The sequence below is a fragment of the Zea mays genome, chromosome 5 (genome assembly GCF_902167145.1).
Source record: "Zea mays cultivar B73 chromosome 5, Zm-B73-REFERENCE-NAM-5.0, whole genome shotgun sequence".
NCBI classification, from domain to species: domain Eukaryota; kingdom Viridiplantae; phylum Streptophyta; class Magnoliopsida; order Poales; family Poaceae; genus Zea; species Zea mays.
This window is the reverse complement of record NC_050100.1, coordinates 16,421,114-16,444,359: the sequence shown is the minus strand read 5'-3', so window position 1 is coordinate 16,444,359 and position 23,246 is coordinate 16,421,114. Positions and strand designations below refer to the sequence as shown.

The window sequence follows — 23,246 nt, the reverse complement described above, 5'->3', positions numbered from 1 at the left end:
TATAAGTGAGTTGTCCACCCCTCCTATTAGCTTAAGCGTTTGGGTTGGATTTGTTGGTGCATGGAACTTAATAGAAAAGAATTGTGTAGCTCGTTATATAAATTGCTAGGAGAAAAGTTCTGCAACATGAGGACACAATGGGGGTGTAGTACTGTAGTCTTACAAAATAAATAGTAGCTCTGAGATGTAAAAGTCCAGAACATTTTAGTTCTACAAAATAACCTTGTAAAAGTGTAGTTTTCCAATTGGTGCTTACCATGTGTCGATGTTAGTGTAGTTATGTGAAATTTACTCTTTCAAAAAGATAAATATAAAAGTTTGCACTTACAAAACTTCATTTTTTATATAGTCTAGGGCCTCAATGTGAAAGGCTTGTCCAACACCAGTTGAGATCATTTGGACATGTTCAACCAAGACCTCCAGAGGCACCAGTGCGTAGTAGGATGCGATAGCAATGGGAAGAGAGACAGGAGAAGGCCAAAGTTTATATGGGAAGAGACAGTAAAAGGAGACTTGATATGAGGGAACATACCGAAAGATTTAGCCTTGAATAGAAGTGCATATAAAATAGCTATCTATATGTCTGAACCTTGTTCTATTGGGTTTCAACTCTACCATATCCCAACTTGCTTGAGACATGGCTTTGTTGCTGCCGTTGTTGTTGCTAGGGCCTCAATGGAGCTTCAGAATTTACAGGGTGGTAAATCACATAGAGGATTACCTCTAAAACATTCCAATAACTTTTTTAGTTAATTTGGTACATAAATAGAAAAGTTACTATGATAGACCAATAACAACTAATAAAGGGTTTAAGTGTCATGACCAATAACTAATAAAAAGGTGTTTTCTTATTTTGTAGGTCCATAGAAAGAAAAGAAATCGGTTGTTGCATAAGGGGTTGAATTCTATCGTCTTTATTTTTCTACAAATGAAAGATGAAAGTTATGTCCCAAAAACTGCGCAAGGAGAAAAACTTTGATCCATTGGTTCATGAGGATTTCAACTGGGACAATGAGTGGGCTGATTCTTTGCATGTAGACCTTGAAGGTGGGCGTGGGTGTGAGTATGACCTTACATGGGACCTTGTGGATAATGCCATTGGAGCATCAGAAGCACTTCGTAGCCGAAACTTACCAAGAAGAACCCATAATGTGTATTCAAGAAGAAATTATGTTTGCTGCACAAAATGTGTTAGAGGCTGAAGAGGAAGATGAAGATGAAGAAAATGATCCACATGATGATGCAGAAATCACAAATTGTGAAGATGAACATGATGGTGGCAATGATGGTGATATGTCGTGGGTGCCTAGGACTGCGCAGTGGTGATCGCAGCAAAGCTTGGGACTGGGCAAGGGATCTCAGTGGATATGGAGATCGGCCAAAGGAGGAGCTAATTTCGTCAGCTGGCGCAAGGTGCGCCAGGATGACCAAGGAAGCTCCACCGGCCAGGTAAAACTTCTTTTTTTATGAACCCTAATACAAACTACAACAGCTCCTTTATAGATTTAGGCGCCACTTTATTCTCAACCACCTCAACTGAGAGCTAATCTCTCCACTAAAATAGGAGGGATAACCGCCTCCCTCTTTATCTCTTCTTATCTTCTAAACAAACAGCCTAGCTAGGACTTATCCTTTGTGGCATCTGCCATACTACCGACCCACAAAGGTGTCTACAACATTTCCCCCCTCGCCGACGAAGAGCTCATCCTCGAGCGTCATGACCGGATATCTAAGCTTGAAATCTTCCAGTTGCTCCCAAGAAGTATCCGTCTCTGCTCGGCCTGTCCACTTGATCAGAACTTCCCACACCCCCCGATTCAGCCTTGCACGGAGGACTTTTTCTAGTGTAGGGATGACTCTGCCGTTGAGGAGCTCGGGCAGCGGTATAACTTGGGTTGGAGCCTCCTCTATGAATTTCTTGAGTAGAGAAACGTGGAACACATCATGTATTCTGGCACTGGGAGGAAGTTGCAGCTTGTAGGAGACAGTGCCCACCCTCGATAGCACTTGATATGGTCCAAAGAACTTTGGCCCAAGCTTGTGGGGTGTAGCAGAAGTGACACCAACTGCTATGCGTTGTTGTAAGCGCAGCCATACCCAATCGCCCTCATGGAACTCCACTTCCAGTCGGTGCTTGTCCTAGTAGCTTTTCATTGTCACCTGTGACTGAATCAATCGATCACGAATATCCACCAAGAATTCGTCACGTGCCTGTAGTTGTTTGCCAACAGCAGCCACCTGTGATGTTCCTGGATGATAGGGCAGAAGAGCAGGAGGTTCTCGGCCATATACCACCTTAAATGGAGAGCATCGGAGAGCAGTTTGGAAGGAAGTGTTGTAGCAGAATTCGGCCCATGGAAGCCATTAAAGCCACTCTCTTGGTCTATCCCCTGCCAGGCACCGAAGATACATGGTGATAATTCGATTTACCACTTCCGATTGTCCATCAGATTGGGGGTGGAAAGCTGAACTCATGTGCAGCTTGACTCCTGCTAGCTAGAACAATTCTGACCAGAATGTGCTAGTAAATACTGTATCTCTATCACTGACAATGGAGTAAGGCAACCCATGGAGACGGACAATGTTATCAAAGAAGGCTTTTGCTACCGATGCTGTTGTGTAAGGGTGTCCTAGAGCAATAAAGTGTGCAAACCTGGAGAAACGGTCAACAACTGTGAGAATCACCGACTTGCTGCCCACCTTTGGAAACCCCTCAATGAAGTCCATAGAAATATCACTCCATACTTCCGAAGGTACTGATAGAGGTTGCAAGAGACCACCGGGATGGAGATGTTCAGTTTTATTGCGCTAGCAGACTGAACAGCCTTTGATGAATTCCTTAACCCTCTGTAATGCATGAGGATTATAGAATGACGATCGGAACCTATGAATTGTCTTTTGGATTCCTTCATGTCCTGTGTCATGGTCACTGGACAATAGTATCGACCAAAGAGTAGAGGCATCTGGCACATAGACTTTTCCTTTGAAAAGGAGCAACTCATCCAATTTTGTCCAACCCAGTGAAACAATGCCGACAGCAAGCTGCTGGTGCACATCCTGGATTTGTGGGTCCGTTGCAGCCTCGACTCGCAAACTGTCAAACAACTCAAAAGAAGGTGTAGAGATGGTGTTGAGCGCCATGCCTAACTTGGCACGACGTGAGAGAGCATCAACTGCGCCATTGAGTTTGCCAGGCTTGTACTCCACCGTAAAATCATATCCGAATAACTTGCTCACCCATGTATGTTGGGGAATTGTGGTCAGTCGCTGATCTAACAGATATTTAAGACTGTAGTGATCGGTGCTGACCAGAAACTGGCGCCCCCAGGCCCCAGATATAAGGCCTCCAGTGCCGGACCGTTTTCACCAACCCAATCAGTTCCCGTTCATATGCCGGCAACTTCTGATGTTGCGGTGCGACTGCCCTGCTGAAGAAAGCAATAGCTCCATCTCCCTGGTGTAACATGGCGCCAAAACCAGACCCTGACACATCACAATCAATGATGAAATTGCGGTCGAAGTCGGGCATCTGCAATAACGGTGCGGACATTAAGGCTTGTTTGAGCAGATTAAAAGCCTCGTCTGCTTCTTCTGTCCATCTGAATGCCTCTCGTTTTAATAGGGCTGTCAAGAGGGCTGCTACAGTGCCATAACCAGCGATGAATTTCCGATAATACCCAGTCAGTCCCAAAAATCCTCTGAGCGCCCAAATGGAGCGTGGTGGTGGCCATGACTCCACTGCTTCAATCTTGGCAGGGTCCATCACAACTCCCTTATCCGAGATGATGTGGCCTAAGTAACCCACCTGTGTTTCGCCAAAGGAACACTTGGTGCGCTTGAGGGCCAACTTCTGCTCTCGTAACAGCTGGAATACTTGTCGCATATGTTGAAGATGCTCAGCCCAGGAAGAGCTATAGATTAATATGTCATCAAAGAATATCAGTACAAACTTACGGATGAACGGCTTGAGTACATCATTCATAAGCGCCTGGAATGTCGACGGTGCATTAGTCAAGCCGAAAAGCATGACTAAGAACTTGTAGTGGCCATGGTGTGTGCAGAAGGTCGTCTTATCAATGTCCTCTGGGTGCATGTGCACCTGATGGTAGCCGCTACGCAAGTCAAGCTTGGTGAAGAACCGGGCTCCCCGAAGCTCATCCAGGAGTTCATCCACTACTGGGATAGGAAATTTGTCCTTGACAGTCTTCGTGTTGAGCTCACGGTAGTCAATGTAGAAGCGCCATGTGTTGTCCAATTTCTTCACAAGCAGCACTAGTGATGAGAACACTGAGGTACACTCTTGGATGATACCTTGGGATAGCATCAGGTCACACTGTCATTCAATCTCATCTTTGAGCAACTGAGAGCGGTACAGTCGTACCGCCACTGGTACTATCCCTGGCAGAAGCCGAATGCGATGATCATGGCGGCGAGGTGGAGGAAGTCCCTGGAGTTCGACAAAGAGGTCTTCAAAGGACAACAGTAGGGTATCCAACAGTTTGTGTGCCATGTCCAGAGCATTACAGGGGGGTGGAGAGCCGCCAATGTCTGTCCAACGCACCATGTGTCCGTGGCACCAAAAAGACAGCGTCAACTTCTCAAAGTTGCAAATGAAGGGACCCAAAGAACGCAACCATTGTACCCCGAGCACCACATCAAAGCCATCCAGGGGAAGAGTGTAGCATGTTGTGGTAAAGTTCTTTTCGCCGACAGTGAGTGGGGTCTGAGAACAGATGCCCCCACTCAACATCTTCTCACCATTTGCAACCTTGACAAGAAGTCCTGCTGTTGGAGTCACATGCAGTCCCAGTCTTGGCACAATAGCATCGCGGATGAATATATCGGTGGATCCTGAATCCACAAGAGCAATGAGAGCCACACCATTGATAGAGACTTTCAGTTTTAGTGTGTCGACGATGTAAATCCCAGTGAGAGCATGAAGTGATATGCCCATCTCCTCTGCCAGTGTATCAGTTGTCCCGGTATCTTCTCCATCCAGTTCCAACAGAAAAACTCCGCGAGCAGCACACTTGTGATCGATTGAATATTTTTCAGAGCAGTGGTAGCATTCACCGCTGGCTCGTTTGGCGGCAACCTCCTCCGGTGAGAGCCTGCATAAACTTGGTCTGCTGGTAGCAGATGACGAGGGTTTTGCTGCAGATGCCGTTGGTTTTGATGTAGCAAATGGCGTCCTTGATGGGGTCGAGGACAGATCCATACGACATTCATAGGCGCGTGCCAGGTACATGGCTCGCTGCAATGTAGTTGGAGTCAGCAGTTCAACATCAGTCCGAAGCGATTCACCCAAGTCTGCGGTAAACATTTGAGCTTGCTGGAGCCGTGTCATATCCTCGCAGCGACAGAGAATGGACAGAAACTGACGTTGATAGTCTTCGACGGTGCCGATGCGCCGAAGGTCCTTGAGATCAGCCATACCGTTGGACCGTAGAGGTGGTCCAAACCGCATATGGGTGAACTCAACGAAGCAGGACCAAGTGAGGACGTCGCTCGTGTCCCGCTCCACAGCATGGAACCATCCTGTCGCCACACCGTCCAAATGGAGTGATGTCTGCCACACCTTCTCTGGAGTCCTCATGCCCCTGAAGTAAGTCTCACATTTATTGATCCACGGCAGGGGGTCGGACTCACCATCGTAGTGGGGAAAGGAGACATTGGGTCTTCGATAGCCACCATCGTCGATGCGGTCATGAGAAGCAGATCTTGTGCTATGCATGACCCCGACAGGCGCTGCGGTACGTGGGCTGGTTTCTGAAGATTCCGGCAGCTGTTGGTCGATTGGGCGCTTCTCCAAAAGCGTGATCCGCTGTCCATGCAGGTCGAGGCGTGAGTTGATGGTGGAGAGCTGCGCCAATATCTGATCCAACTTGGCTGAGTCGGAGGAGGTCTTCGCAGGATCGTGATCAACGCGGATATGTTGGTCGATGCGTCAGAGGAATCTGATACCAAATTGATATGTCGTGGGCGCCTAGGCCTGTGCAGTGGTGATCGCAGCAAGGCTTGGGACTGGGAAGGGATCTCAGTGGATATGGGGATCGGCCAAAGGAGAAGCTAATTCCGTTAGCTGGCGCAAGGTGAGCCAGGATGACCAAGGAAGCTCCACCGGCCAGGTAAAACTTCTTTTTGATGAACCCTAATACAAACTACAACAGCCCCTTTATAGATTTAGGCGCCACTTTATTCTCAACCACCTCAACAACTGAGAGCTAATCTCTCCACTAAAATAGGAGGGCTAACTACCTCCTTTATCTCTTCTTATCTTCTAAACAAACAGCCCAGGTAGGACTTATCCTTTGTGGCGCCTGGCATACTGCCGGCCCACAAAGGTGTCTACAACAGATGGTTGAGAAGGGGAGGCACCCTATCCCAGGAGAGTTTGATGATGTTTTTTGAGAGATGGGAGAGTAGCTATTGCTAGATTGCATTAGCAGCAGCAGCTAGTTACTATTAATTATGCCATTAGAAACTGTCTATGTGGCTATTTCAGATTTGATATTGTGTTGTTTTATATTTTGTGACTTGCTACTGTTCCTTTAGAGACTACTTTGTGGCTATTTTAGATCCACTATTGTGATGATTTATAGTTTATGAGTTGTTAGTTGCTTGGTTGTATATATTGGCTAATAAGGCGTCCAGACGATGGCTGGACGCCTAGTTCCGCCTTGCCGCCTTTAAACATGGATGGGATAAACACCACTGGTAGAATGGTTGGATGGAATTGGCTTGTTGGGGTGAGGGACTAGATCATATATGAGAGGGACAACAAAAGTAGGGAACAAGATTGATTTCTTGCTTGATACACCTCTCCATTTATAGAGGTTTCCTTGTGTCCTAAGGAATATAGATCTAATCTACCACTAAAACCGTAATCTTATCTCTAACGAACCCTAACCTTAAAGGAGGGGTCTACAGTGCCAAACTAGCTGAAGGAGCCCAGTTGGCTGCCCATAACATTAAGATATAGAAGACTTAAAGCTACAATAGTGACAGAGAATGAATCTCAAGAATAAAACATAGAACTAGAATATGGATGTACACAGCCAAGTTTTATTTGCTGCAAATTTTAATATTGTAGTAGCAGCAGTAGGAACCTGTTGTAGAAGGGGATTTGGCTGTGGTGTTGGAAATTGCTTCTGATTTATGCCAGTTATATGGGAAACATTCAGAAGGCTGCCACCTTGCTGCTGTACTTGCTGCAGTCTCTGTATGTACTTCTCCCTGTGATCAGCAGAAATCTCAGGCCTTCCACGGTACTGATTCTGGAAATACAGCGAGAAAAAATGTCATATAGGCAAACAAGTATTTGTGAGCCCAATGAGGAATTATCAAATCAAAATTCAAAATAAATGTTCTTTCAGTAGAAAAGCATCAGTTATTTGGATTATTTGGATGCCCACAAACAGAAGCATTGAACACAGGAACATTAACAATTCACACAAAACCAAGAACGAATTCAGAATAACCTTACACATGTTTGATCAACTCCAGTAAAAAATGATATTTTGAACAAAGTTGATTTGAAAACTAAATTGATACCTCCTTTCTTTTTATATTGCTTCCATTTATCACAAAAACCTGCATGCACTGACTATTCTATCATATGTCTCCAGTGTACTGGAATTGGGGTAGCTTGGTAATTCTTCTTCCCTCATTCACTTGATTTCATACCATTAACTATTGTTCCCGTTCCTACTAATACACCCTATAATTTTAACCGAGGGAGAAATATTCCAGAACATCACTTAAAATTGGCTGGATGGAGCATTTGCTATTAATAAATCAGATTAAATGAGGAAGGACAGTTGGACTATATAAAAAGGACAGACCCAGTACTGGCAGCTCCCACGAGTGGAATCTGGGGAAGAAATAACCGAGGTAAACCTTACCCCCGCATTTTTTTAGAGAGGCTGGGTCAAACACAGGACCTTGGGCTCAGTGAGAAGGCATCTCACCAATACGCCAGGCAGTTGAACTATATAATAAAATAAATTAATTGAAGAGATACATACAGTTTCAATTTGATTTTGAAATGCAGCAGCAGCTTGAGGTCTCCATTGAACCCCAGAAACAACTGGAGGAGAAAATACTCTTCCACCAAGAATAGGGTTTTCATTTGTGTTAGCAGAATCAGAGCCGATTGCATCATTAGTCCTGGGAACCTGCTGGGGTTGAACTTTACTACCAAGAGGCATAACCAACTGCTGAGAAAGACCATCACTGTTAATCTTCTCGTCAGTGTTCAATATATTTATTTTGGACAAGTCATTTATTGCAGGAAGTGCACTAACCGATCCATTTCCTGAAACTGGACCAATAGTTATGGGAGCTGTACCTAATGCCTGACTAGTTGTTCCTCGAGTTATGCCCCTGCCAATTCCAATTTCAGTAGCAGGAGATGGTCGTCGTGGAGGAACACTCATGCTTTCATCATCCTTCAAAGTGGTAGATAAGTTTGCAGGAATTGAGGTAACAGCAAGTGTATTCTCAGGAGCACTTCGTGGAATAGCAGAAGAAAGCACTGTGGCTGCTGTGGCGGGTACAGTTAGTCGCACAGGGGAACTAATTGTTTCTGCAGGTACAGAAACAGCCGCACTACCAGTACTGACAACAATGGGCACAGCTGGTACTGAAGGTCCAGGGTTTCCACCTTTTGGAGGTGGTGTTTGTGGCGTAGGTTCAGGATTGCTTTCTTGGGAAGCTGTCTCCTCTGTTTGATCCTGTGATGTACTTTGTGAAGAAGCTGTTGATACTGTAGGCTGAAAAAATATTAAACAGTTGGTAAGACAACAGACAGTTAATAATCAAAATGGCAAAACACAATTCTCTAATCTGTTTCTGGGTATGTTCTTATTGTACCAATAAAGTAGCAAAACCATCGGAAATTCAAGTGGTGACGCACTGACGCTGATGGGAATACTAGCAATTTCAAATTTACAGAAGCAAAGCTGACATTTATTTATCAAATATTAGAGATTCACAAACCATCAAAATAAATAATAACAGCATGAACCTGAGTAGGTGAAGTTGCAACAGAACTCTTTGTGCTCAAAACTGCAGTAGTCGAAACAGGAGCAACACCCTGCTAATTATGAAACAAGGCTGAAAATATATAACTCCAGGGAGAGAGGGTGGAACAAAATGTAAAACATAAAGCGGAGGAACTGACTAAACAAAAAAAAAGACTAAACGCACATAAAAGGGGACCTCTGCTACTGATAACAATGTTTGTAGCAGCCATATAAAAACTGTTAATTTTCAGCATTACTGGTAAACACATGTCTGCTTTTTTTTCTGCTGCATCGATGCATTTAGCAGTATAACTCCTTCCTGACATGGCTGAACATGCATCTGAGTATCTGACTCATTTCTGTTAGAATATATTAGGCAACTCCTGATATGGTTGGTTTAGGATTGATTGGATTGATTGTAATCCTAGGATAACATTCCTTGTATCTAGGATAACCTTCCTCATCTCTAGGATAGGCTTCTTGCCCTCCAAGTTATGTACTCCTATATATTCCTCCTAAAGGCTCAATGCAATACATCCCACCATTCCACGCATTATACAATCTCTCCTTCCTACAATTTCAAAAGGAATCTTGCCAACAAAGGCAGGGAAGAAGCTAAACAGACATAAGAGACGACCGGAGAGATAGAGCCAATGGCAAAAGAAAAGAGAGGAAGAGGATTTGCATGGGAACCTATGTAGAAGTACAGAAGTTCTCCTAACTGCTGGCTTTTAGTATCTTTTCAGCCTTGCTATGCCACTACCCTGCAGGTAGTGTAGCTTTTAATGCCACTGGTGAGTCATTACCTTAAGCAAAAGACTTGGCAAAATCTTCTATGGCCTTCTAAACATGTTATACAATTGTTAGTATAATTCTTGCTGCTGTTATTCTTTTGTGAGTCAAGGTCTTTTTCTTAGGTAGTAAGAAAGTCATTAGGGCTGTTTCCCGTACTCCCTTTTTAGGTATAAACAAGAGGTAAGACACCAGCAAGCTGCAGCTCATAGCAGCCCAAAACCTGCCTCCATCATCTCACTCATGGTTTTTAAAGCGGTAAGGCGAGCCAAGACGTTGGACCACCACCTGGACGCCTAGGCGACGCCTAGGCGAGGTAGGCGGGCAAGGCGTCTAGGCGTTGGACCTCCGCCTGGACGCCTAGGCGACGCCTTAAGAACAGGGATCTCACTCAAAGTGAAGTGCAGTCCATACTCCACCGCATCCCAGTATCCGTGATTCCGTGGGGCTCCAAAACTTCGCCTTCATGAGGAAACTCCAGTCCCCATAGTTGGTGTCTGTGAGCAGCGGATAGGTGCTGCTGCTTCTGCTGACTTCCTTCACCAGTCTGAACAATGGTCTCCATTTGACCAGGCCAACCTCTGTGCAGCTGGAGTGAAAGGGAACGTTGGCAATTCTGCCTCAACTCAGCGTCCTCAGAAGGAGCAGGCCATGGTATATGCAGCAGCATGCTGTGGCTGCTGCACTTACTTTGAGTGAGATGGAGGCTGGTTGCGGGCTGCTACAAGCTGCAGCTTGCTGGTGTTTTACCTCTTATTTACTAGCAGACGTGCATGTGCGTTGCAACGGAACCCAATACATATTTGAATTAGACTCCGCGTCATCACTGGACGCAAGTTGTTCTAACTTGTATGAGCACGGGTCACGAGTTTGGACCACATATGAGATAGGGAGGGTGCGACCCAATACGTATTGGAACTTGACCCTATATCCATTATCGCTTGACGCGAGTTGCTCTAACTCGTACAGGTCATAAATCCAGGTAAAGAAAAAAGTGGGACAGTAGAAAGTCTCCACTGTCCAGGTAGTACAAGAAAAAAACAGGATGAAATTTTGGCTCTTTAGGATAAATAGCTGAAAAAGGGAGTACAGAAAAACAGCCCTAGTGGCTTTCTTACAACCTAAGAACAGACCTTGACTTGCAGCCTAAGACTTATATTACTTGCAATACAAGAAAAGGCTTATTGACCAAGCTAAGGAAGCCTGCAGACGAAAGGTCAGCTGACCAGACCTATTATGACTCTAATAGCTTAGCAAAAGACTGTCACAAGGATTATTTATCTATCATAAATAACTATTCTACTCCATTCCAAATTATAAGTTGTTGTGGCTTTTCTAGACACAGCTTTTGCCATGCACCTAGATTTATGCTGTCTAATCTCGAAAAGCCAGGACAACTTATAATTTGGAATGGAGTACAATAAAAAAGAAATATGTACAGCTGTACACAAATCCCATAATACTTATTTTCTAATATTGCGGTTTTGCCAAATCTTACACCCGCACCCCTGTCGATCTCAACTCCCACACCCAGGCCACTGTAACAATGTTGATTCTGCTAGTTGTTTCCACTAACAGTCATAAGAACCGCAGTACAAACAAATTAGCCAGCATTTATAGCTTACCTTCACAAGACTAGAAGGAGCAAGTGAAACCATGTCTTCAAGTGCTTCAACCTTCTCCATGGGCAATGTGCTATAGAGGTCCTCAACATCACTGAATTCATCAAAGTCTTCCTAAATATGAATGAAGAAAACGAAAATAACAAATAAAAGGTCGATCATATGCCTGTATGTTATCACAATTAGCAGTCAACAATACAAAAAAAGGATATTATCCCTCCCCGTTCCAAATTAGATGTCATTTTGGATAACCTATAATTCAGGATGGAGAGAGCATGAGTCAACTACGAAGGCAGACATACCTGATTACGTTCAACATAGTCATCAAGAAAATCTTTAACATCATTGACTTGCTCAGGACTCAACTCATCATTATCCAAAAGCCGCAAGATTGACTCCAATTTCTTTATATGAGCTTTATGTCTCGTAATAGACGTCTCTAAATGTACCTAATCATGCAAAATCACTTCTTACAACCATACAAATTACAGAAAAACAAGTTCAATAAAAAATAATAAAAGTAGTATTGGTATGGAATGAATATAGCTGTTCTTACCAATCGAGGCGGTCTTTGCTTTCCCTTTTTAATTGAAAGCCCTTCAATCTCTGCTTCGAAGTTATCAATCTGGCTTTCCAAATCGCTAACCTGTAAGAAATACATGGTCCAAGAAGTATATTAGAGATATCGCAAGCACTTGCAACAATAAAGCTAATAATAGCCATAGTAGGTGTCAAGGCCTCATGGGGCGGTAGCCTAGAGCATGGAGGCCATAGCCCATAGGGATAGGCTCAAGGTTAGGATTAGTGGATAAAGATTAAATTAGATAAGATTGAGTTGGTTACTTGGGATTAGATTAGATAAGATTGAGTTAGTTACTTGGAGGCCAAGTCTTCCTATCTATATCAGGATGGGTTGTACCTCCTTAAGGGGGAATCAATCAATGAAGAAGAATTAGTCCAAGATCTCTCTAATACTCTAGTCTCCACCAAGCCGACTCCGCCCAGCTATCTTTCCGGCACGGTTTATCCCCATATGAACTAGGATCCATTACATCTGGTATCGTGAGTCAAAGATCCTTTCCCATGACTTTTGCTGCGGACGATGTAAGCACCTGGCGTGAGGAGCTCGCTCATGCCAGGACAGATCTGGAGCAGGCCCGATCTGCTATCCTCCAGCTCTGTGATCTACTCGCGGCAAAGGTGGAGTCTGACCACCGATCAGCGGTGGCAACGCGACTGCATGTGGCTTCCTGGCGCGGTTGCAGCGGCTTGCCGTCTTTAGGCCGCGGAACGTGGATTCCTGCACGGCGTCATGCACGGCAAGTGGCGGCGCGGTTGTAGGCTGCGGTCCGCCGTTCTCTGCCATAGCAAATTACATCGATATTGCACGTTGAACAACACACGACACATGGCTAGGCAAGGCCTTCAGCAGGGTTGGTCGATCCCCCACTCCAGTTCACCGTCCTGATCCATAGCCATGTGGACAGTAAGAACACGTCTGATTAGGTGGTGTTGTCTCCACTGGAACTCGTGGCAGCTCCGGCCATAGGACTGGTGAGTTGCCACATCTTGGCCTTTGCAACCTGGACGAGGTTGTTCCCATGGGATCCAGGGGGACCAACCTTGGCATATATTAGGTTCTTTATTTTATTTGCAGATAAATTAAAGTCGATATGTAAAAGGCTTCTAATAGGGTTACACTTTCACGTGCAAATCAAGTTAGACATCAAGGTTGTTGACATGCACCCCATTACAGCTCGAGGACGAGCTGTCTTCGAAGGGTGGGGGGATGTCATGGGGTGGTAGCCCAGAGCATGGAGGTCATAGGGATAGGTTAAGGGTTAGGATTTGTAGATAAAGATTAGATTAGATAAGATTGAGTTAGTTACTTGGGATTAGATTAGATAAGATTGAGTTAGTTACTTGGGATTAGATTAGATAAGATCGAGTTAGTTACTTGGGGGGCAAGTCTTCCTATCTATATAAGGATGGGTTGCACCTCCTTAAGGGGGAATCAATCAATGAAGAAGAATTAGTCCAAGATCTCTCTAATACTCCAATCTCCCCCCCAAGCTGACTTCGCCCGACTATCTTCCCGCGCTGTTTATCCCCCTATGAACTAGGGTGTCGTTTGGTTCAAATATTTGTAACGTAATGGGTAACTGATAACGTTAAATCATGTTTGTTTTAGTCCAACCGTAATCAGATACCACACTAAAATTTGATACCAGCCTATTCAAATTTGTTACCGCCAGTAATCGAACATAAACCATTACCATTACCATTTGCGTTACATTTCTTGAACCAAACACCACCTAGGATCCATAACAGTAGGAACCAACAGTAATCACAAAACCACAAGTCGTATAATTAGAAGAACCATATAAACACCAAAGAGATATTTTCAGAGCAATCAGATCAAAGAAACTAATTACACCCATTCTGGATTGTCTACCATCACAACAAGAGAATCGACATGAGTCAGAAGGGACGGAACTTAAGGTAAGGAATTTAGTAATCACAAACAACATAGAATATAAGGCTATCTCCAGCAGACTCTCTATTCCACTCTCTATCTCACTCCCTATTTCAAACTCCACTCTGCAAACAGTGCAATCTACAATGCACAACAGTACTTTACAAGACCTGATGGAGATGGCCTAAGGGCCCACTCGGTACGGTTCCAGATTCTCATAGAAATATGTGTCTAGATTCTTTATAGAAACATTACTTAGGTGAATAAAAATCATTTCGTGGAACCAGTTGGTTAGCTAGATGGAAATGATTCAGAACTAGAATCAGGTGAAACACCTAAACATGTCATTTCCCTCTTGTAGGTCAAAACAATGAGAAAGCAACCAGGGAATGTGTTCGACCTGCCTTAGCTGCAGACACTTTGCATATGTTTATATAGGCACAAAGCCATTCTTAAGGACTAGGAGTCGATCATTGTTACAATTGGAGTCGGCAAGGGAATCGACTCGGCAGGTTTAAACTAGTCCCATCCGATCCAAACTCTATCTCTAAGGATCATTTGGACTCCTTCCTATTTACAGCAAAGCCCGAAATCGATGTTTTCAAGTCGTCCAATTAGTCGCGATTAATCGTCCAAGTCGTTTTGGACCAATCGCGATTAATCACCTAAGTCGTCCGTCTAATCGTGAATAATCGCGATTAATTGCCCAAGTTGGTCAGCCAGAACGATCAGCAAGTCGTCCAACTTGAAAACATTGCCCGAAACTGACTCAATTCTAGCTATATGAGTCTAACTCTAACACAATGCTGCCACACATAATTATCTCTATCATATAACATCTCCCCTCAATCATAACTTACACAAGTTAAGATTGTCTTTGAATAATTCTAGCTTCTTCATAGTTAGAGGCTTCGTAAATCCATCTGCTATTTGATCTCCAGTAGAAATTAATCTCACTTCCAGTTATTTCCATGCTACTCTTTCTAAAGTCAATTTCAACATGTTTCATGCGGCTACGGAACACTGGATTTCCTATGAGATACATAGCTCATAGTTATTAAAGCGTCCATAAGGCGACGCTTAGGCGTCGCCTAGGCGACAAGGCGAGCTCAGACCATAAGGCGTCCTTGTCGCCTTACGTGGGAGCGTAAGGCATCCGCTTCGGCCATTAGGGCGTCACCCCGGCGCCTTGGAGAGGCAAAAGGCGATGAAAAGAGGATGCCTTAGGGTGTTGTAAGGATGGAATATGGTTCAAGGTTGGATCTGACCTGAGCGATTTGGTGTCGCGGCAGCCCCTGACGACCTCCCTCACCTCCGCGGTGGCCACTCCCGTCCGCATCCTCTCCAGGCTGCGCTCGAGCATTTGGCGACGCGGATAGAGGGAAGAGGGAAGAGGAGGAGGGGAGGGAGGGAAGAGGAGAGGGGAGGCGGCGCGCGCTCAAAGCAGTGCTGGCGGCGCAGGGTGAAGAGCGTCCTGGTGGCTGCGAGCGTATGGGAGAGTGGGTGGGAGGTGTGGGGAGGTAACCTAATTTTGATGAGCTGCCAGGGTTGTTGGGCTGACTTATGGGTTGTCTAGGCTACCTAGACTCTAATTTGCCTAATTTGCTAGTATAATATATCTATTTGAGACTATATTCGTATATGTTCTATTTTTATTGTCTATTTTTATATATTACTAAGGCGTCGCCTCACCTTACGCCTTATCGCTTAAAAGGTGAAAAGGGGGTTGGTCACCTTACCTCGCCTTGCCTCCTTAACAACTATGACATAGCTCCAATATTATCGCACCAAAATCTGGATGCAGGGGGACAAGGAATTCTTAATTCTTGTAACAAAGACTGTACCCACATCAATTCAACATTAGCATTAGCAATGTCCTTATACTCAACCTCAGTACTCGACCTAGATACTGCTGGTTGTTTCTTAGCACACCAAGACACCAGATTGTTACCTAGATACTGCTGGCTGTTGAGCGCCTATCAGCAGCATCACTAACTCAGCCTGCATCACTGAAAGCACTAACTAACATGGAAGCGACCTTGTAAATTTTATTGCATGGCCCAGTGTGTACTTGACATATCTTAAAATTATCTTCACTGTTGTCCAATGCTGAGTAGTTGGTGCATGTAAGAATTGACAGACTTGCTAACTGCAAAGCTTAGATCCAGAGTTCCAGACAAGTTAACGTCAAGCATTGTAAAGCACCAACAATACTTCTATACCTTGTTGCATCTTCAGGATCAAGCAGGCCACCCTTGCTAAATCTCAATTTTTCTGAAGTACATAATAGAGTAGTAACTGGCTTGCAATTTGACATTCCTACTTTGGTAAGAAGATTTGACACGTACTTGCCATGAGACAGATGAATGTTGTCATTCACCCTTTGAACTTCTATACCGAGAAAGTAATGAAGTGGACCAAGGCCTTTGTGTGCAAAATTAGCTCTCAAGTCTCGAAGAATAGTGAAGTGCCCAATCCTCTGAAACTCAAATGTGATACAATTACTAGTCTCAGGAGGCTAGTAAACACATTTATACATCAGATAGTTCTAGATCTGCTTAAACGAGACAAACCTATAAAGGTGACGATCAACTTTAAGAGTTGGTCCACAACTCGGGACATATCATCAGAGTGGGGCTGAAGCAGCCCGATATACGCAGCGAAGCAAATCAGCGGTCCAACAGCCACAGGCAAGATTGGGAACAGGCGTAACTCTTACCCGATCAGCGATCTCCTTCTCTGAAAAACAACAAATAAGCAAGGGTGAGTACTTATGTACTCAGCAGCCCACCTTCACCCACGGAACAGGGAAATCAGACATAATGCATGGAATATGTGGAGCTCAGGATATTTTGCAGAAATAGCAATATTTGATGCAGGGTTATTTTGTAAAACATTTTATATTTTTCAAAGCACATCCTCTCCCAAAGGAGTAGTAAGTTTTTCAATATAGAACAAAATCCCCTGGACTAAACCATCCAGGTATCTCAGCAGTTTCCACTGGTTTTCATTTTCAAAAACAGCTACTGGACTTCCCGTCTGTAAGTAGAGGGACTCTAACTCTCATCCAAAGGATGACACTACGAGCTAGGGCAATTTTCGTTTATTTCTCACACACCACTCAAATGTCATACCCATCTAAGGGTTGGAGACACATATTTATAGCCCTAGAGGCTACACTACCACACTTTCTCACACACACTACATAACAGGTTGAGGGTTGTGGTTAAAAAAGCATAGGTAATTTATGCATCAAAAGGATCCAGTGAGCTTGTCGTGCTTATCCGGCGAAAGGGGTGAGAGCTCGCGGAACTGGCTTCTGGCTCCGCCGCCTGGCGTAGACTTGCAGATCTGGCCTTTACGAGACAGCACGAACGCTCCGATAACTATACAACATGAACAAGCAAACATACAAACCAGCAAGTATATCAACAAATATTTAGTATAGTGGTCAGAATGGCGATATATGGATGGGTAGAGTCTTGAGCAGAATCTGTGTCATGTGGTGTCGTGATATTACTGGTGGTGGAGTAGAGGTGCTTACCAGAAGGGTGGATTGGAGGCGAAGCGACACTATGCGCGTAGCCGGCAGAGCGGAGTAACTGAGTGGGTGGGGTGTTTGCCTTGGCTGAGGGTGTTGAGTGTGTGGAGGGGGAGATGGTAGCTGGGTGTATGTGGTGTAGTACAGTAGAGTTCACTGTTGGTGAGAATAGTGGCGAATGAATCATCTGACTTTGTCTGAACAGGAAAATTATAAGCAGAATATGAGACAAGAGTAGTTTGGGAGTTTTCTGGAATATGAACCATGCTTAAGGGATGACATGGTTGGATAGGAAATAATTTGATAAGAATTCAGAAACAAGAATTATTGGAATCTGAGTTTAGAAGCCTGGCTCGGAAGAATCCCAAAGTTAAGCGTGCTCAACTTGGAGAAATATGGGATGGGTGACCAGATGGAAAGTTTTTACTGGTAGGAAAATCAGTCACCGGAGGTCGTATGACTGGAATATTGGTCTGGCGGGTCTTAGGTGAACTGGACAGCATGATGGATGAGCAGTTGAAATTCGGGGTGATCGGATGATCGATGAATAGTAACGATGAATAGTGACGATGAAATAGCAACGATAAATATCATCGATGAATAGTAACGATGATGAATAGTAACGATGATGAATAATAACGATGAACATTAGCGATGGTGAATGGTGATGATGAATGGTTCGCATGAACGAACAATGAACGATGAATATGGACTATGAACGATGAATAGGGACTATGAACGAACGATGAACGATGAATATGGACTATGAACGATGAATAGGGACTATGAACGAACGATGAATAGGGATTATGAACAAACGATGAATAGGGACTATGAACGAACGATGAATAGGAACTATGAACGATGAATAGGGACTATGAACGAATGATGAACGATGAATAGAGACTATGAACGAACGATGAACGATGAATAGGAACTATGAACGAACGGACGAACGATCGAATGATCGGACGAACGAACAATCGAAATTTCGGCAGCATAACGACTGAACAAAGATTATTTGGACGAACGAACGGACAAACGATCGAACGATCGGACGAACGGATGAACGAACCATGAACGATCGGACGGACGATCGAACGATCGGACGAACGAACAAACTAAGAACAGGTGGACGAACGATCGAAGAACAACCGAATGATCCTTGTGCTAGTGTGTGCTTGTGTGGGACTTGGAGTGGGTGTGGGGGGGGAGAGTTGCCATGAAATGGCTTGGGGTGGCTTGAGAGAAGGTCCTTGCCCCTCTATTTATATGCTAATTGGGGGGATTAGGGGGAGGAGGCGAGGATTAGTGGGAGATAAGCATGTATTAGTCATGTATAAGTGAAATTAGCTTGTAGAGCTCACTGTATGACACCGGAGGCGTACGTATACGTATGAGCACGAGGAAAATTATGAAGGAAATATTTGTAGGGACTTTAAAAATGATTATGAAGGCATTTCTCAGGAGGAAAATATTTGGAGAATTATCGGTGCAATATTTGGGCAGTATTTCTGGAAAGAATCAGAGATCACTGGGGAAATATTTGTAGGATATTTTGAGGAGGGTTTTGGAGATAATATAGACCACTATATTTTATTTGTTGATATCAACTCGTAAACAAACATTTTGAAAAGAAATTTAAAATTCATTTTGAATTTAGAGCAAGTTTGTGAAAATTTCAAGATTTGAATTTTCGTGGTGCTACAAATAGCATCCACATTCCACAACATCCTATGATGAGTTAGCTTCAAACATCATCAACATACACAAAGGCCTTTATAGAAGATCAGAGATGTGTTGGCTTTTTATGCCCGAAACCTTAGGAATAGCAGCTTCCCACTTAGCCCTAAACATCAGCACAATAGTTTCAAAGCAACGGGATCAAAGATCAAAGAAACTAGTTGCAACTTGCAACCATACCGAATTGTATCATCACAAGAAGATTCTATTCTACATTGATCTACAAATAATATATAGTATTTGAATTGATACGAGGCCAAAGGGACACAAACCATGTCCTCGGAAATGAATTAAAGATCCAAGGTATTCTCAAACAAAATAGTATACATATGTTGCGATTTAACAGTGTGGTTCAGTTAGTATACCAAAAACAGATATGAAAACATAAGAGCATAAGAGTAGCAATTCAGGATTCCAACACACCACATTATTAAGCCAGTCTCTTGTTTCAGCTTTGGCCTTTTCTTTGGGATCCTGCACCAAATAAGAAATAATTATTAGTCAAGAAACAGGTGTTGCAAGATAATGAGGTCCACAGCAACTCAAGATAGATAGTACTACACACCCTGAGTTGTTGGTATTTTATTCATGGAAGTCTAAATTGCATCAGTGAACCATTGCATCTCAATGCCAATGTTGAATACTAAGCTCAGACTCAATTCTTTTATCCTAATCAAGTTTAACTACTCCAGGAAGAAGAAACATACTCTTACAAGGCTACAATTTTAAAACAGTATCCTTGTTCTTAGGACAAGGATGTTATATAAAGTTATAAACAACTCGAAACATGTACATGAAGCCAGGAAAGTACGATAACACAAACAAAGAAGTCCAAGTGCTTACTGTTTTTGGTTGCTGACCTAACCCTTCTTTTGAGAAGGCCTTAGTTTTTGTTTCCTTCTCACATACTTTAAATCGTTCCATCTCTCGTTCAATCTGCTTTCGAGCATCCATCAGAGCCTGCTCATAAGAGGCACTAACCTATGTCAACATATATCACAATCAATTAAAACCAGAACAGTAGGGTATGTAAACTAAAAATTTATCTGCATTTCGCAAACGAGTATTATATCACATGAAGAAAAACATTACTTGACCGAGAAAAAACACTGAGATATGCAAACCACTATTGTCAATACTAAAATCAGGAATCATACCACAATTCTTCAGCAATATAGTAACACTTTTATACAGGTCACCAGTAATATATACACCGCATTGATATTTTGTATGGTTAAAATAGAATACCAAGTACCAATTGCAACACAAAGCAAACGACTCTAAAAGAGTGTTATCTTGAAAGTTAGCAGAGAGGCTTAAGGAATAAGGACCTTATAAACTCCAGAACTCTACTGACGATTTGTGAAGGCTGACCGAAACGTACAAAAAAGAGTAGTGGCTCAAGTGAAAGGGGTGCCTTCATCAAAGTTTAGATAGATAGCATCTCAAGTGACTACACCTCAATCTGGCCATAATCTTTGACAATCACAAAGAGATATGTAAATGAGAAGCCTACTATCATAATCTGTAGACAACAATACTTATTGCATACTAAAAAGCTCAATTGAATTTTTGCGTTTGTCAGGACTCCCAAACTTTAAAGCATGGGATCTCCCAATTGAGACCATCTAATAGATTTTTAATTACAAATTTTTTATATATATCAGCAGCACTTAATACTTCATAAACTTCGCTAAAACTAATGATTCACTATCACTCATGTTTTTTTAAAATAAATGACACTATTTGGAAACTCAGTTCAAGCACATGTGTGCTTTCTGTATTTCAAAAAGAATGCAATGAAGTCAAGCTCATCATACAAATTCTAAATAGACCAGCTAACCTAGCATCAAGGAGCATATGGCATCCAGATTTTTTGTTATAAACCACCCAGATGGACTATTCTTGCCAAATACAAAAGATAAAAAGTATACGCATAGTGCGTTTAACATTGGATATCAATATGTACCAAGCACATAGAAAAAAATGGACTGAGTGAACTTGAAGAGCAATGTCACCAAAGTCACATTGCTAAATATTATCTGCTTTCACAAATTAAAGTGCCCAAAGAAGTATTACATATTGCATCCCAACAACTTCGGATTGCAAGTGGCATCTAGTAGTGGGAACAATGTACCCATGGACTGCAGACAACCTTGGTGATGGAAACAAGATCTACATGATCAGCATCGTCATTACAGGATAATCTAGATAACAGAACAACTAGCAACGCCAGAAAAAAAGAGAGAGATAGCAAAAGAATGAGAAGCAGTATTAATAGTAACATCAAAAACCTTTGCACCCCTGACCTTGACAGGATACATATGAAACTGATCACGTCACCAGTTATGCCTACACTGTGTCACCTGGATCATCACCTAGATGATATACAACAATAGAACCATTCTCCAGTCTAGGTCTCTACTCACTGATCACCACCTGTGTCGTGCCACACAACATAACTTGTTCAATACTCCCTTCTACCTAGCACTCCACTAAAGAGGACAACATAACAGCACGTTGATCACAGCACAAGTCACTAAAGAGGACAGCATAGCGGCACGTTGATCACAGCACAGTCACTAATGAGGACAGCATAGCGGCACGTTGATCACAGCACAAGTCACTAAGGAGGACAGCATGGCGGCACGTTGATCACAACACAAAGTCAGCAAACAGCAGCAGCATTGCATCCCAAACAACCATGCCCTCCACCTGCAGACATAGAGGCTTGCCAGGGGAGGGGGCAGGACTCGAGGTAATCCGTAATCCTCACCTTCTTGTCCTTGATCTCGCTGGACTGAATCCACGTCTTGATCTGGTCCCTGTACCGCTGCAGCTTCTTGATCTCCTTCTTGAGGTCCGCCTCGAACTTCTCCTTCTGGTTGGCATTCTCAGTGTCGTAGACCTGCCCCCAAACAAAAAAAATCAACAAAAATCGCGAGAAAAAGTTCTGGCAGGGGCCGGGTAAACGGAGGGAGGGCGCTGGGGGCGTGCCTTATTCCAGATGCTGTCAAAGACATCGACGCCCTCCTGGACCTTCTTCAGGACGCGGTCGATCTCGCCCTGCAGCTTCCGGCTGGCGCCCATGGCTGCGACAGGGGTGCCCCTCAGGCTAGGGTTTACGGTTTGCCGTGGGGAGCAAAGGAGCAGAGCGGAGGAGAGTGCTCAGAGTGGAGACTGGGAAGGGGGCAAGGGGGAAAGAGCAACGGATTTGGGACGGGTTTCGGTTTTCCTCGGCCGTGCCTGCGTGGGGTGACGTTGGCGAGAAGGAACGTGGACTGGACTGACGTGCGCTTTCATAGACGCAAAAAATATAGGATGTTTGGTTACACAGGTACGAACGTTTAATGTCAATTATTATCTGTATGACTGTATTAGTGTTTTTGCCTGTTGAATTGTCAATGAAGTATGGTGTTTTTTCTCACGTTCTAAAGCCGGATTAACTGCATCCCTCAACCTACTATTTGAAAAATCGTCTCTCTGTGTTGGTTATATTAAATGTTTTTCAAGCTTCATCCTTTTTAAATAAAAATATATCCAACCAACACCTGATACTGTTTTCAACCACAATAAATACCTGAGTAATGAATTTAAGCTATCACAATTATGACTTGTGTAGTGGACTTTTTATCCCTAATAAAAGCCACACCAAGAAACAAAGTACATCCATGAACCCCTGACCAAGGTCAAATATACATGATACATGAAGAGAATGTTTGTGGACGACATATACATGATATAAAAAAGGTGGCTTCTTTTGCCGTCCATGTACTGTTTTCAATAGGTCCTTTAAATGCCCTCACATTTCCGCACAAAGGGCTTTTACATGAATTAGACAAATTATTATGTATCACATCACATACTCCACCCAGTTGGTTTTATATACACCACATCTACACACATTCCAACAATGTGTAAATTGACCTGGCTCGTGAGCAGCATATAGGGTCTGTTTGGTTGTCTGGTTGGGTGGGCTTGGCTCGTATCTAGGGAACCTGGCTCTTGCTAACCTGGCTGAGAGAATGCAATATCCCTACGTTTGG

At 43.5% G+C, this 23,246-nt stretch overlaps 1 protein-coding gene across 25 annotated transcripts in view; it reads right to left on the bottom strand.

The window, feature by feature from the left end:
* The window catches only part of LOC100193927 (uncharacterized), a 28,113-nt gene extending 5,468 nt beyond the window's left edge, over positions 1-22,645 (bottom strand). For 2 of the 25 annotated variants that reach the window (XM_008682997.4, XM_020553083.3), the window contains exons 1-11: positions 22,198-22,645; positions 21,977-22,108; positions 20,044-20,181; positions 19,624-19,674; positions 11,997-12,086; positions 11,743-11,889; positions 11,444-11,554; positions 9,029-9,100; positions 8,307-8,774; positions 8,028-8,216; positions 7,110-7,277 (exon numbers count right to left, since the gene is read on the bottom strand). In XM_008682997.4, the coding sequence (XP_008681219.1) occupies positions 7,110-7,277; positions 8,028-8,216; positions 8,307-8,774; positions 9,029-9,100; positions 11,444-11,554; positions 11,743-11,889; positions 11,997-12,086; positions 19,624-19,674; positions 20,044-20,181; positions 21,977-22,108; positions 22,198-22,290 (1,659 nt within the window). In that variant the 5' untranslated portion in view covers positions 22,291-22,645. Of the gene's footprint in view, positions 1-7,109; positions 7,278-8,027; positions 8,775-9,028; positions 9,101-11,443; positions 11,555-11,742; positions 11,890-11,996; positions 12,087-19,623; positions 19,675-20,043; positions 20,182-21,976; positions 22,109-22,197 lie in introns of all 25 variants that reach the window. The other 23 variants (XM_035967719.1, XM_035967720.1, XM_020553082.3 and 20 more) reach the window with 16 other exon arrangements.
* Positions 22,646-23,246: the final 601 nt, after the last annotated feature.